Here is a 16,977-nt window from a genome sequence, read left to right as displayed (position 1 = left end):
ATTGGGATCTTCGACTGGTGCAATGGCTTGATCCTGCTTTGCATGAGGCCCCCCTCTCTTTCTCTATTCATGGGTACCTTGGTTAAATGACCATATTTGCTTCATGCCTCCCAGGTTTTCCCACGGGCCCGACACAGACCGTTGCAGTGATCCAGCAGCCCACAATTAAAACACTTCCATTTCCTGAGCTTGGTTTGGGACATCAAGATAGCAGAGACTTCATTACATGTCACAAAGTAAACTCTGAAGCAGGTGTTGCAATTGGTACTTTGATCAACCTCTGCCTCCACTTTTGCACTATTTTAATTTTTAGACAAGAAAAACGTTTGGTCCAAAGAAGGATTTCCATTATGCAGCATTCCTAGTTTATTGTGAATCTGTTTATAATGGATCCCACCATGTATTGGCCTCTCATGACCTCATTCGGGAAAAGCCCTAATTCTCTTGTCATCCATATTCTTTTCAATGCTGCAACATATTGTTCAATTGTCCACCCTTGCAGTTTATGTCTGATGTAAAACGTGTCTCTCCCAGACTACACTGGTTTTGGCCAATAATGTTTCTTCCTGTTTTATAGGGACTCTCTGAAAACACTTTTCGACCAATCAGAATCCACCTTTCCTGGGCGCAATTCTGCATTCACTAGCAGCTGTGGTGAAAAAAAAACATCAACAAAAGGGACCTCCATCATATAAATCGAAAAATGGACTAGGTCACTTTTCAGAATACGGCAGCCATGTTTAACATGTTTTCAATGGCCGGCATGATCTGAAAAGGGACTTAGTCCCGTTACTATGTTTATGGCGGCCATTTTGCCGACTTTTTTTTCATTCTTATGCGAGATGTGCTTGCGCTGAACATGTTTCCCATTGGAATAAAAAAAAAAAAACCCTGGGTGCGAATAACTTAGGGGGAGTGGAGGCCCTTGTGGCAGACCGTTAAAGGTTATAATAACTTATCTAGGCCCCAACAACAAGGGCCTGTAGACTTTAAACTGTGAAACATGTGCCAAGAGATTGAATTCACAGGTTGTCTCCTCCAGCAGCATGTACGTAAGTCAAAAATCCCTATGTTTCTATGCAATTAGATGTTCCCAAGGGGTTTGTAGGAACTTGGATAGTCGAACTAAATGTTGATAGGTTGCTGACACAATAGGGGCGAGGCAGGCTTTGTAATTTGTTTTGTGTTTGATAGAAAGCAAATGTGCAGGAAAGTGGGGGTCCCAGCTTTCAGAAGGTATAGGTGCAGATGCTAAAGTAACAATGTAGTATTTAACAGAATCCAAGGCCTGGGGAAGTGCAATCCCACTTCTTCTTTGTATTTGTTGTCTATGCTGCTTGATAATTCCACTTTGTTTTAGAGGGAAATGTACCCATACGGCAGCACTGCCTGTCTGTAGGCATGTTGTAAACATTGTGAAGCAAACTGTTCCTGCAGCGTTTACCCTTTACAAAGGAAAATGCTGTGTGGACGTTTGCGAGATGTGAAGGGAGCAGTGACATTCAGGGGTTTTCTGTAGATGCTATCTGAGGTTTGTAACCTGTCCCACCTTGCTAGGGGAACAGCAGAGTCATTGACCTTGCTATCACACAGGTGCTGTAGGAGATGATGGCCATCATGCTCCATGTGAGCTCTGCTCATGCGCTTACCTGAAAAGGGTTTGCATTGGTGGTGCTTGCACTCTGTGTGAGTTCCTGCTCAGACTTGCCAGGCAGGAGCTCACAGGTGCATGGTAATTAAGGGACAAAAGACTTTAAGACCCCTTGTAGGCAGCAGACATGTATGGAAGATGCACACACGTATTGGGAGTTCACACCTAGAAGAACAGGTGCTGAATGTGGATTCCATCCTCAATGTCTGATGTTTTTATCTGAATAAGAGGCCACTCATCTCCATCTGTAGTGAGTGTTCTGGTAAGAGAGGACAAGAGCAGGCAAGTCCAGAAGAAGTATGTATTCACCATCCAGCTGGAACATTCTATTCCCACGTCAGCTAGTCCCCAACTGACTTTCTCGGAAACCTCAGAGAATGCCATGTTTCCATAACAACAAAAGAATATATCACATCACAAAAAGGACACTGGAGAGTATTTTACGTTGTTCTTTCTCTGGTGATGCAGTTTACTCACAATTTTCTTTTTCTGTGTCAAATATGTATGGTCCTTGGGTGCTGGGGTAATCCTGATAATGCAGAGTGCAACAGGCAGTTCTGTGAGGTCTGAGTGAAGCAAGGACTTTTATGGAGTGCAGTGGGTTGTTACCAGCTGTACAGTCTGGAGATTTAATCATTGTTGCTATTAGCACCAGCGCGCAGGTGGGACACGGAGGCTCTTGTTGTGTAAAACAGCAGACAATGCTGAGCAAGTAGACTAAGCTTTAAACAAAAAAAATATCTTTCACACGACTACCATGGACATTACTACTGTGGCTTCCTTGGCATCGAGGTCACAGGGTACCTGTGGGGCAACATGTGCTGCGGAGGTGGTTGGGAATAGGACGGGTGGTAAGTCAGGTGCAAAGGGTATTGGGACAGATGGCAGCAAGGGGATATAAGAAAACAATGGCCCTTGTGAGAAGCCACTGGTAATCAGGTCTTTTGCTGGGAAATAAAGTCTGCTTCCCCAGTATCCTGATTGGCTAGCCTCAATTCCACGCTGCTTATATTGTATCATGTCTTCCAGGTCAGATGTTTCCATCTTGTGAACTCAGATAACATTTCTAGCTAATTGGAGGGTCTAAGGAATTTCTGACATAGTGTGCCTACAAATGTTAAATCAATGCCCCTTTCTCTTTATTCGCAAGAAAACAGGGTTGTCATACAAAACATGAATTAAAAAATATAATGATTAAACAATGTTAATATACAGGTATAGCGATATCCTTGGCACTTTTCTCCTGCTTTCAGCGATCTCCATGTTGCTATAACAAATTAATACAAAACCCCTTGCCTACATGTTCCTCTACGTCACTCCCACAAAAAAGAATGTTTCGTTTGCTGACTTCCTCAACACTGCAGCACTCCATTGACTTGTTCTATCATGAAGCAACATTTAGATAATATATTTTATATCATCACGTTACAGGGCCCCCAGTCCTGTGGTTTTTCTTCCTCTAAAATCATGGACCTATTAGGGTCAATGTAGATACTGTCTTACTATCTGTGCTATTATCTAAAGTTAGAAATGCACACAGGTGTCCCATTCAAGGTTCTCCCTTAATTTTAACGCATGGCCACCACCGACATGAATGTTCACATCTCTCCTGGAGTGGATAACCTTATATATAGCAGAGGCCATTTCCCCAAAGAAAATATTGTGAATGTGTTCACACCCTAGAGGGAGCCACCTGTTGCAAATAGTGATCACTCCTCTGTTAGTTGGTAGACAGGTCTCACAACCTCCCTGAGCCTGCACCGAAGCCTGGACTTTCCTCAGGCCTATGTTTGACTGAGGCAGGCAGGCGATTACTGGCCCCCACGCAAAACGTTTCCGACTATACTCTGCAGCTCTGTACAAAGATGAAGTGGATCTACATTCCGCAATGAAATATAGAGGAGTCTCTATGCATGAAGCATCCATTTCTCTCATATTGTATTAGCATATGTCAGGCAAATGCCACATTCCAGGTGTGTGGCTTATTCAAGGAATATTGTTACTTTACTAACATAACACAAAGACAAAACAGCTACAGTTCAGTGTAAGACAGTATTACGGACCAGATGTGATTCAGACAATTTACTTAGGCATTGCTACTGTTTTCCAAATGTATCCCGTGCTGCAGATAAAATGTTCTATCATCAGAAGTAAATGCTCCAAAAAAAATGTCCATACTGCTCCAAGTCACAATTCTGCAGCATATGCATCCCTTATAATGACTGCCAAGCAACTTAAAAGTACACAATAACATCACAAGGCCACTGGCTCTGAGAAAAATGTCCTCACACACAACCGTTACATGGTCTACACTTCCCCAAGATGGCTGCTCAGGGCATGACATTGGACAATAAAATACAAATCATACTCTAACCACTTAGGCCTTATGATTGCGTAACTAGGCCTATACACACTTATATGAATCATCAGGATACAACGGCTATGTCACACACATTTTAGCTGACATTTATGTAACTAATTGCTGCCCCTACAATTTATACACTTCACCTCAATCGCAGTACTGGAATAGTTCAGCCAACACTTGATGTTCCCTAAATGTATGAACATGCACCATCGTGCCTACATTTGCCACATTTCTTTGGCATAGTCCGCCACACAGCTGTTTCTCGTGCTTCGGCATAAATGCCTCCGCACACTCACTGACAAGATAACTTTTTTGTCAATCCAGAAAACCTGCACACACTTGACGGCACAGGTGATGGTAGATGCGCCAGAGAAGGAATCATATTGAGGGTGCAAAAGAAGTCACCCCAGCACCACCAATGGATTGAAGACTCCCAGCAAAGAAGGTTAGTAGGAGACTTTAATGTTGCGTCTGCATTTATTTCTAACATTTCCAACTTTCACCTATAGAACACCAACAGGCCCCTCATTCCATTGTGCCATCACTCTGGTATAGTTTACCTTGTTTGTCATGCCTCAGATATTGTCCTGTAAGGAAATAGAGTATGAATAACAGATGACAACATAGGTTTGTCTTCTCATACATTCAACACTTCTGTGGTCAAGGTGAAACGTTGAACCTCATTTATTCCATCATTATTCAGCTTTGGAAAGTGGCAGTACACTACATTTCTCTGTTCATGGCTTTGTGATTGCCGGGGCACACTGTTGAATTTCCTTGTATTTACACAACCTATTATTGATTTACACCTGAAGCCAGATGTGGAATGAGAAAAAAGGAGTTCCCAGCTGCACTATCCTCTCAAGGTCTTGTAGTATACTCCTGCTACCTTACCAAATCTGGAAAAAAATGCTAATTCCAACATTGTGAAGTACGGGGAAGACGGACCACCCCAGTTTATGCCATATATTTCACCCAAGGAGCCAGTAGCTTTGTAAGATGCATGCACCTGAAGTTCTGAAAGAAAGGAATACCGAACAACAACTGTAGAGCAGAGGTTTGGTGATGGCATAGCATTATGAAAACTTCTGAAGAAAAGCAGCAGAGCATTTCAGAAATTAAAATCACTGCAAATCCATCAAAAGAGGCATTTAACCTCCTAGCAGCTCGAAACGTATTGCCACAAATTAAAAAAAGAGGCCACACGCTTCCAGAAACATGAAACATGGACTTTAAATCTGATATAGAATCAATCAAGGCAGGCTATACATTGTCCCCTCACCCACCATCAGAGCCTCTGTCTGCACATAGAAACTATTGGCAAAGTCCTCTCTTTTAGCTAATGTACCCCCCTGCTTATGAGATGGAGACCAAGCAAAGACCTCTATCTTTGTACACCACGCTTGCCCTTGTAGGTAAATCACAGTTTGATATAGAATATTGTCAAATATCTGTTTTATTTGAAGGAAATTGATGCCTAGCATTGAGAGTGTGTGTGAGTCCATCTTGAATACAGTTGTAAATTGCTTTAATTCTAACCATGTCCATTTAATGTAATTGTGCATGGTTAAAGAACACTACAGCAATGCACAGTTTCTTGCTAGGCACAGTGCAGCCTGGTGAAATGATGCTGAACAATTGATACATGTAAACAGTTCATAGGCTCAAACCCTGTGGTTAATTAGAAAACAAGCTACATTCATGATGAACGTCAGCATGGAAGCAATTAGGGCATGCAACATTATAAGTTGATGAGCTTCTCCCATTCATAGATTCATCCAGTAAATAAACTCACAAATATCAAACATTGCGATAGATGTACATAAAACACATTTGAATACAATCTATCAATTTGTGAATGTGTGCATATGATAAATAATTAAAATAAAGGTGTTTGCAAAGAAAAACCTTTGCCAAACATATCGTGATAAAGTACAGTTTTTTATCAGGTGTCTCGCTAATGTGTACATATACGCACATATGCATTTAAACATTCTTAGACACACTGTTCCTCACATGAAGTCAAACAAATGAGTGTTCACATGTGTGCACACGTGCCCACAGAAATGCTCGCCTCAATCAGATTGATTACCGTTTTTAAAACTCATGATTGCTTGACTAATCCAGCTCCACTCTAAATGTCTTCTCTTTTTTGCCATTGAAGTGCAGGTCTTGCCAAGTAGATCAGTCAATGGTTTGAATTCCAAGGAACTATCCTCTTTAAGTCACCTATCTTAGCACACAGGTTCTTCCACCAACTTTTCTCAGAGCCAGTTTAACTTCTTGATTTCTTAGGCTGTAGATCAAAGGGTTTATCATTGGAATAATCAACATATAGAACACGGATGCCACCCTGTCCTGATCCATGGAATACTGTGATCTGGGTCTACAATACATAAACACAAGAGTTCCAAAGAGTAGGGTGACACAGAAGAAATGTGTAGAGCAGGTGGAAATGGCTCTTCGTCTTCCATCAGAAGACTGGATCCTCAGTATGGCGGCAACAATGAACGTATATGATGTAAGGACAATCACAAGGGCTGCCACTATTAATCCGCCAGCCACACACATCAGCACAGCCTCATTGAGACCGGTATCAGAGCATGAGATCTTTAACATTGGTGGGATATCACAGTAGAAATGGGTGATCTCATTTGACCCACAGAAGTTCAAACGAAAGGTGCAATTAGTCTGTATCAGGGCATCTAAGAAAGCAACTGAATAAGCAGCAACTACAAGACGGAGGCACATAGTGTTGTTCATAATAACTGAATAACGCAGTGGTTTGCACACAGCTATGTACCTATCATAGGCCATCATGGTCAGGAGAAACACCTCTGTGCTTCCCATGCCAACAAAGAGGAACATCTGAATGGCACATCCAGCAAGAGATATAACCATTCTCTGTGAAAGAAATGCAATCAGCATGGTTGGGGTCACTATAGAGGAGCAACAAAGATCTGCAAAAGACAGGTTACTTAACAAAAAGTACATTGGAGTGTGAAGGCGAGGTGAGATCTTTATCAGTATTATAATTCCCACGTTACCCAGAACGGTGATGATGTATACCAGAATGAAAACGAGAAAGAGTGGCATTTGCAGATCTGGGTCATTGGTGAGTCCTTGGAGGATGAACTCTTTTATTAATGTCTGATTTACTTCTTTCATCAGTGCAGAAGATGGTACTTGCTATAAGGAAAAAAAAGAGTTAAATGAGAGCAACTATTATTTTCACATTTAACAAAAAGAGAGAATTTACCAGCTACTGAATGTATCACACTTATGAAAAACCAAATAGGGCAACAGGTTTCTTTAGTTGTCAAGCATGTCGGTGATGTAGGTTCTTGACCTAAATGGAACATCTTTGCAATGTGTATATCTGAAACATTTCTAAATGTGCATGGCACCTCTAGGGAATGATGTTGCACACATTCCTGACATCTGTGTCAGAAAGATTAGATTGGTAGCATACACATGTGGTGGCTTTACCATTTGAAAATGTAGCTTTAAAATGCAATTCTTGAGTTTCCCTGCAAATTGTAGACTACTGTGATTCATAATTCAGTGAGTCAGGCAATGGGTTATATGTTGTGCCTGATATCTCAAAGCAATTGTTGTTCCGGTGTGAAGCATCTGCAAAACTAAACATTGTTGGCGGTAGCATTTTCTTTCTAGAATTGGTGAACATTCTTCTATGTGTTTCCTTTAAAAATAAGTACATAATAATTGCATTCAACTGAATGAGGGTGATGTAACTTCTAACTGTGAGGTATCAACATTCCCAACACAGAGTGTCTAAAAGAAAGGGAGATTCAATCTGAAAAGGTAAACCCAAGTAAGCTGAAGCCAGTGTGGTCTTCCTAGAGGAACAATTCCCCATATGACGGTGAGTGGCTGAATATACACTGTGTACTCTCTGTTAGAATGGTGCCGGACTTATAGGGAAGTTCTGTGTTCCTGAGAATACACAGATATGTATGGGCCATGTATTAATACATGGGCACAAAACTCATATGCTACATCCCATCCCGCTACAGCAAGAATGATCACTGTACAACTAAAGTGGGAACAAGACAAGCAGTACATGCTATGCCCTGAGTGCACTGCTAGAGGATTGGATCAAACTACATCATTAGAACAGACTATTGTAGAACATTGTGGGGTTTAATCCCTCCACAAGCTGCATAGTAGTGTCTGTTGAGTAATGACCATACTGATCCAGCAATCCCGGTGGTGGTCACTAGAGTGAGTACTCTGCAAACGGTAATGAAGATCTGCTTGAGGCAGTTGGATGCTCTTCCTGTTGGAAAATGTGAAAGTGTGCAAGATTGGTTACACCAATAGCTCCTAGTTATGTGCCACCGTCCACAGTGTTGCTTGCTTCTTTAGATGATGGGTTAGTCTCCACTATGCTTCCGAGTATTCTAGAAAACAAATCAGTGATCTGAGATAAGCCACCTATTGGAGAAGAGGAACCTGAGACTCATGACTGCAAGGTAGCTTTACATTCGGAGGGACTGCCAGAACTGAGTGCATTTTCTTTCTGGATCACTTTGTATAATTCTAGCAGGTGTCATGAAGCAGAGCAGAAGCAATCAGAGCTGCACATAGAAGATTGCCACTTTAACAGGAACACATTAATTATCGGTCGAAATGAAAACAAAACTTTTCAACCTAAGAATGTGGTAATAGCAATTACAGGGTGCCTTCTGATTTGTTTCAAAAGTGTATGGTTGTAAACTAAGAGTCCCATGATGCAACAGAGCGGCTCTCAACCCAGAGCTCTGTCCCACAATGTTCTTATTCACTCACAGTCTGGTGTTTGCCTGCCACTTTAGGTTCTGGGCCTCCTTGGTAGTAGCCTGCTTCATATCTGCCTGGTTGATTGGATGCTCAGGAGAACCCTTTTCCTTGGTTTTCCTGTCCAGGTATGCCCCAGTGTAGGCATTGGATGAAATACAAGAGAGGTGGAATGCTGCCAAAACTTGCAAAACCATTCTTAGGCACCTGTCATTTCTATAGATTGGAAGAGAGCATGGCAAACATTCTTAAGTACACATTGGGCCTCATTACAAGTGTGGCAGTCTGGAAATAGCAGTGCCGCAAACACCGTCCCCGCAATTGACACCAACGGTGCGACCATTGCCGGCAGCACCATGAATGGAAACAGCAGTTACACCCGGAAGCCGTGCCTGAAACACCAGCACAACGATAATATGGACACATTCTGAGTACTAACAACATTGAAACACTGACAGGAAAATGCTGGTGGCACTGTGATGACTGCGCCAGAAACACTGGCATCGCAAACCAGCCAATAAATAGTCTCACCCTGAGCACTGTGAATGAACAAAAGGACTACACCCACACACCTTTCAACACCTGAGCCTGATCCTCTGCTGCATCATCTGAACTCTGTGGAAGGAGCAGGAGCTCCCACCTTACACTGCAGGAGCAGTGCTACAGCCAGGAAAATGCACCCTGCATGAGGCTGTTGCAAGGTAAGCCGGATGGCTTATTTACCGGAATCTTGCACAATCTAGATTCGATTTTCCCGTTGTCACCGTGATCTCCCTAATTTGTATGCTGCTTGATCAGCAACAAGGGCAACCCTGAACCAGAGTGCCCGCATCCAGCAAGGTCCACATAAGATGGAATCCGCCATCTCACACCACGAGGCTTGCACCTTAAAAGATGGCCGCCCGCAGTTTCGAGTAACCATCAGAAGCACCCTTCTCACTCCGACTCTACCAGGGTGGTTCCGATTGGTTGCTGGCCCGTTTTCACTGGCCAATCCAAACCAGCAGGCGAGCGCCGGCCCTCCCCCATGAAGGCACTACCCACAAAGGCATCCCCTGTCCCGAGCCTGTCAGAGCCTGAGAACCCAAACGCCGTAGACCCCTGCCCGGCCACTTTTACCGGTAAGCGTACGCCCATGGTGAACCACTGACACTGCTTATCACTCTGTCGCCACATTAACTCTACCATCACAAGTGTACCTCTAAATGTGCACAGCAATGTTGCCACCATCAGTACGTCGCACAACACGAACTCTAGTCATCCAGTAGTGCACGTGTATACTATAATCACTACACTGTTGTATATTTGTGCATGTTATTTTCCTGTCTAGATCGGTTATACGCTCAATGCCATATATTATGTGATACAGCTATGTCCTCTGTAAATGCCCATGTATTGATAGAAGAACTCGGATCTGAACTAGCTGCATGCCTGTGCCCCTGCTCTGCATAAATCTGCATCCACTATAGGGAATGTTCATTTGAACCTTCTCACTACACCTACTTGTTGCTACCCCTGTATTGACTTCATCCCATGCTACTGCTGTCTTACTGTATTAGTTTGACCAGATGATAACTGATGCTAGTCTGGCCCTATGATTTTGCTACCACTCTCTACCAGCCTGACCACTTGCTACCGCTGCTACTCTGCACTGGTGTGCCCCCACGCCACTGATGTCATACTGTATTGACTTGACCTATGCTACTCTGTTGTCATACTGTATTGATGTGACCCTATGATAATTGATGCTAATCTGGCCCTATGCTTTTGCTACCACTCTGTACCAGCCTGATCCCTTGCTACCGCCGCTACTCTGCACTGGTTTGCCCCCACACCACTGTTGTCATACTGTATTGACTTGACCCTATGCTATTGATGTCATACTGTTAATCCCTGTACTGTGCCTCTGCCACATTGACACCACCATGCAACTCTGGCTCACTTTTATCATGTTCCCATTCTGTGTCATACAAAATAGTGTACCCTGCAGCGGTAACAACTACATAGCCTATCAAAATGGTCTAGCTAGACGTGCCTGCCGTAGGCACCATCCCATCGCTTGCCCTACACCATTCCTACCTACCACGCCAGCCTTCCCACTAGGCTCCCAACACGCCCATCCTACCTATGGCAGCGGTCACTTAGCTGACACCCCAGCCAAAAGTAACACTGATAGTCCCAAGTGGCACCGCCCTAGCCCGAGTTCATCACGCTCTGCTCTTGGTCACTGCCCAATTAGAACTAACGTTCTTGGCTACAGCCCTATTAGAACTAATGTCCAAGTAGACACACATACCGTCATTCTTGACCTGACCGACCGTAACAACAGACTAGATACCAGAATCTCCCATAAGAATAGAAATCATCCAGTTAAACCGCATACCAAGACCAAAAACCAAAATTTAGTTTCTAACAACTCTAACCTACTCCCTCTAAAAGGACCACTTCTAAATGTTAGGTCCCTAGTCGCCCACGCCACAGAGACCGCCGACATCATCCTGTCCAACAACCTTGACTTCCTTGCGGTGACAGAAACCTGGCTGCATGACGCTGCGGGCCCATCTCTAACCCTAGCTACTCCTGATAAGTACTCCATCCTCAGAGCCGATAGACCCAACGCTCGAGGAGGTGGTGTAGCCATCATCTTTAAATCCTCTCTAGACATTAGACTAGCCTCCTCTTTTCCGCTAAAATCATGTGAGCATCTCACAGTCAAACTGCAAACATCCCCCAAAAGCACAATTACGATGCATCTAAAATACAGGCCCCCAGGCCCGCCTGGATCATTTGAAGAAGATATCACATCCATAGTAGCCGAGAGCTCTAAACCGTCAGCACAAATTATCATTCTTGGGGACTTCAACCTCGGGTACAATGACCCTAATGACACCCCAGCTACTTCCCTGGCCAATGCACTAGCTGAGCATGGCCTCCTACAATACTGCTCCCAACCCACTCACTCGAAAGGAAGGACGCTCGACTGGGTAACTGCTCTTAATTGCAATATTACCCTTAAGGACCCCCCTACCTTTGTTTGGACGGATCACCACCTCCTCTCGCTAGACAATATCAATAACCTAATGTCCAAAAAGCTTCCTAATGCACCTGCCTGCCCAAAAAGGAGCAAGGGGAACATTACAGCTGAAGCTCTGATACCCCTAGTAGTCCCAACTCTCAACGCACTACTGGCCACAGCTGACTTGAACCTGCTGGTCAACACATACAACAAATCCATGTCTAAAGCTATCAACATCATTGCCCCACTGAAAATACGTAAAGGGAAACCATAAGCACACCTGAACTCTTGGTACACCCCTGAACTCAAAATACTCAGACAAAAAAAAGCAAACTTGAAACACTGTGGAAAACAGTTCCCTCCTCAGAAAACAGAACCAATCTTACTAATATTTCCGCTCTTTACAAAAATGAGATAATACGTGCAAAAAAAGAAACCTTCAACTCCAGGATAAACCAGGCAGGTTCTAGCACGAGAGAACTATTCAACATCTTAAAGGAACTAGAAAACCCCAATCCTCCCACAGATACCTGTACAAAGGTCTCTTTGCACGGGCATCCAGAATACCCTTGCCAACAAAATCACTGGGCTCCAAACTAAAATTGATAACAAACGACAACAACTCACCACTGGCTTAACCTCCAATCCAACCTTACCATCGCCCACTGATATCAATTCAGGCTTCACATTTAAAAGGTAACTATACCTGAATTACAAAAAATTACAGCCTCCCTGAAACCTTCCAACTGTAAAGGGGACAGCTGCCCTGCTCAGATTATAAAAGACGCATCCAGGGATCTATCCCCCTTCATTACCAAACTAATAAACCTGTCATTCACTAGTAACACAGTCCCAAGCAATTTGAAACAATCATGGGTTCTCCCACTGTTAAAAAAACAAAAGCTCGACCCATCTATACCTACCAATTATAGACCTATCACCACTGTACCGTTCTTACTAAAACTCCTTGATAGAGTGGCATACTTACAAATCAAGACTACCTAGAGACCAACCGATTGCTAGGAATCCGTCAATCTGGCTTTCGATCTCAAAACGGAACAGAAACGGCCCTTGTTGATCTCAAAAGTCAGATTGACGAACTCAAAGATAAGGGTAGGGCTACCGTCCTTCTTCTTTTAGACCTCTCTGCAGCCTTTGATCTGGTTGACCACAAAATCCTATGCAACCACCTATCATCTGCAGCACACTTCTCCCACTCCGCGGTCACATGTATCCAATCCTTCCTCGCTAACAGGACCATGCGTGTCTTCTCACCGTTAGCAGCGGCCGACCCGATACCCATCACATGTGGTGTCCCGCAAGGCTCCTGTGTTTCGCCTACTTTGTATAACACATTTACAAAGCCTTTATTCGACAAACTGGACCATCTGAGTGTCACCTACACCAACTACGCAGATGATACCCAGATACTCCTAACTCTATCAGATAACTACAATTCTGATGTCGGCCGGATCAACAAAGTCTTCACCATCATTCAGGCATGGATGGTCACACATGGCCTTTGCCTGAATGATGATAAGACTGAACTGCTCCTTGTCGGCTCGCCCAACACCCTCCTGAAACTCAGCCCCAGCTACTACAGCATCATTATTGATGGAAACAATATACCCATCGCTAAAAGTGTAAAAACCCTCGGTTTCTATCTAGATACCAATACCAACCTTTCCAAACAAGTCAACATGACCGCCTCAGCCACTGCCTACACAGGTAAACTGATCAGGGCTTGCAGACCTCTGCTATCCACTAACAGCTGCCTCATACTAGCCAGAGCACTTATACAGTCTAAACTGGACTACTGCAATGGCCTATGCAGGCGCAAACAAATCCATAATTAGCAAATTGCAGGTCCTCCAAAACAACGCACTGCAAGCTGCTCTTAATATTCCCAGGAGAGAACATATCTCTGCTATCAGAAAATCATGTAAATGGCTCTCCATTCAACAAAAAATCGACCTAAAAACTATTTGTCTCACCTACAAAGCCCTGAATCACCTAGCTCCGCCCTATCTCACCAACAAATTCACTATGAAACCTGCTACCAGAATCACCAGATCCACCAACAAACTATGCCTGGTGGTGCCCAAATACACCCTAAAAAGAGCTGGCGGAACCAGTTTCCTGGTTCTAGCTGCCCAACTCTGGAATACACTTCCACTTAACATCAAATCCATCAAGAACCCAGGTTATCACTTGGCTACTGAATAAAAACTAACACCCCCTCAGGTCACTCTGGACACATTATACACGTACCCCAGCATTCGTTCACTACCACCCTGCGTCTGCTGGTACTAGTTTCTGTATCCTCCCTTTGTACATATTTTATAAAATGTATAACTCCCTTACATTAACTGTATTTTGTATACATTCTGCACAAATGTTCTAAATGTATAAACCTGTATCCTGTAACCATATCCTTGAGCGCCCATATGCCCCTGGGTCTGGAGCGCGATACAAATAAAATAAACAAACAAACAAACAAACAAACAACCATGCTGGCAGCTGCAGTAGCAGTCATGGAGCTGGCCACTCTGATGGAATTGGAACTATCTAACACAATAAAGGGACATAGCATGCCTTAAAAGGCAGAAGTGACACAAAAGGACATGAAACTGCTCTTAACCTTCCTACAGGATCCAATCGTTATCATTATAAAGGCGAATATAGAGTACTTCCTGGCATCTTTCCTTGACCTGCAGGTGAAGGTCAAGATGGCAGATTAAGGTCAAGATGGCAGCATTCATACAAAATGTGTTTGAGATCGAGTGAGGACAACTTAGGTGGTTGTCATTCATAAGAGGGTGGGCTAACTATGTGCTAGTAAAAATGTAATGAGGCCCAATGTCTTTTACATTTTCGCTGAGATTTTGTACCAGGAAAATGAGATATTTGATATGCAAGATTGTCTTTTTTACGTATATTCTTTTACCATTAGGGATTTCTATGCAGACTGACAAACTGAGATGTTCACAGAAGCTGAATTGGGGGGTCCTGCGTAAATAAAAGAAGATCTTTTCTGGACTTCCTCCTGCTCATGGTGGAAAAGTGACCCACAAGAAGAGTTTCCCGGTACTCTTTGATAATCGAAAACCTGTAACTTTTCGCTGTATGTTTCGGTTTCACAATGGTGGGTTTACTCATTATGCACTCTGAATGCCATCCTTGGTGTTTTTGCATGGCCATGTTTGATCAAACGTAAGTTAAGAAGGAGGTCCTAGTGACATTCTGTACTCATGTATTGTTTTGAGGATTTATATCATTTATTTATGCAGTTATTTATTTATTTTCTTTGGTCTAAAACCCTTGTGATTTTTGCTTGACATTGTTGGATCTCGGGTTCGAACTGAATTGATTTCAGAACTAAAAGGCTGGTTGGAATATTTGGTGTGAGTCACTGTTTCAGTCCTATTTTGAAATGTGTTTATTGTAAAATATAAGCTGTGAAGCACGAACATCACAGAGGTAACCAACTGCTTCACTTCTGCAATGCTGAAGCTGCCTCAACATTAAACCACAGGAATCACCTTGTAAGAAATCGTTGCAGCATCAGCCATAGTGTTCACACCGTCAGGGCATCAATATTGCATTTGGAGTTTCTCTCCTACAAGGCTGCCGTGAAGATATCTTTACCCAGCTAAGTAGCCATGTCTTCCCCAGGGACAATCAAGACATCACAGAATGTCCAGCAGGAACTGGGCTCTTTCTCCCATCCTACAAGCACCACAAAATAGGACCCATTTGATGTTGCTAATAGGGCCGACAGATGGTTGATGTAGGGCTATTCCACTGATGGTAATAGAGAACAGAGACCCCTTTCACATTGTCCATAACCCATTAGCCTTCTTTGACATCTCTAAGAGCATATGCAAAGGTCCCCCTCTCACTGTGCAGTGGATTTGCAACCATGCTGATATTTCCCACCTGTGAAAGGTACAGTGAGAAAAAAGCGTGTGCTGCAAACTCTCATCTCAGAACAGGTTATCATGCCATGTTCTTTCTGGAGAGGAGCGCCTGCTACCTTTTTTGACATATTTGCAAGGAACCTGGGGTTGGTCACTCTAAGTTACCTGGGGGCAACCAGACGTGGACTCCCTGCTCACTGTGCTCAGAGAGGCACAGCTTCACCTCACTGATGAGACCCAACAAGGCTGAAACACGTGTATGGGGTTGCTGTTGGTACTCTTGTTCAGAGAGGAATTGCCATAGCATTTCGGTGCTGGACTGCACATGTGGGCCGGACAAAGACTGATATGCAAACGGATATTTCCCACCTGTGAAATGTACAGTGAGCAAAAAGCGTGTGCTGCAAACTCTCATCTCAGAACAGGTTATCATGCCATGTTCTTTCTGGAGAGGTGCGCCTGCTACCTTTTTTGACAGATTTGCAACCATGGTACGAATTCTTAAAGCACTCCCAACATTAGTTTGTATTTTACCAATTCAATAACCTAGTTGTTGACATTTTGTTTACCATCCCACCTGGATGGGGGCAATGCCCTCATCAAATGCCTCCCGTAGTCCTCCCTTGTTCCCCGAAGAAGTGTTGTACACGCGGCTGCACATCGCATCAAGAGTCTTCCCAGATATGACCACATCACCCTGGCCCTCATTGACTTTCACTGGCTCCCACTGCATGCACAAATCAACTTCAAGTCTTGCTGCATCATCTATAAGGCAGTCGCCTTCAAGTCACCCAGCTACCTCGCTCAGAAACTCAGCATCCCTGGCGGACATTGCACCACCAGAAGCCAGGACACATGCTGCTGCAAAAATGAAAGGACCAGAAAACAAGGACTCTCTGCCTACGCCACACGACTATGGAACCTCAGGGATGTCATTACACCAGAATGCCAAGGATGACGGAAGTGGCACAACATGACCCTTGACCTCTGATGACATCACATGAAGTGATATCATTGGACCCCACCCACAAGTAACATCACGGGAAGTGATGGCACACAACCTTCAAATGCCTCTAACACCCATGTTTCCACCCAGAACATTCCAACACACACTATCACATTCCGATTCATTCACTCATTCACTCACCAGTCACTCACTGATACACCTTCTCTTCGATCCACTCTCACTGCATTCTCAACACAAGCAGACACTCACCCAGAAGAT

The 16,977-nt window shown here is 43.7% G+C and overlaps 1 protein-coding gene across 1 annotated transcript; it reads right to left on the bottom strand.

The window, feature by feature from the left end:
• Positions 1–6,245: 6,245 nt before the first annotated feature.
• On the bottom strand, positions 6,246–7,184 carry LOC138514545 (olfactory receptor 8U3-like). Its single transcript, XM_069630009.1, has one exon. It carries the CDS (start codon positions 7,182–7,184, stop codon positions 6,246–6,248), a length of 939 nt encoding a protein of 312 aa, XP_069486110.1.
• Between the last annotated feature and the right edge of the window lie 9,793 nt (positions 7,185–16,977).

The sequence above is a fragment of the Ambystoma mexicanum genome, chromosome 12 (assembly GCF_040938575.1).
Source record: "Ambystoma mexicanum isolate Mex_15411 chromosome 12, UKY_AmexF1_1, whole genome shotgun sequence".
NCBI classification, from domain to species: domain Eukaryota; kingdom Metazoa; phylum Chordata; class Amphibia; order Caudata; family Ambystomatidae; genus Ambystoma; species Ambystoma mexicanum.
The sequence above is the reverse complement of the archived record's forward strand: the minus strand, read 5'-3'. Positions and strand labels throughout refer to the sequence as shown.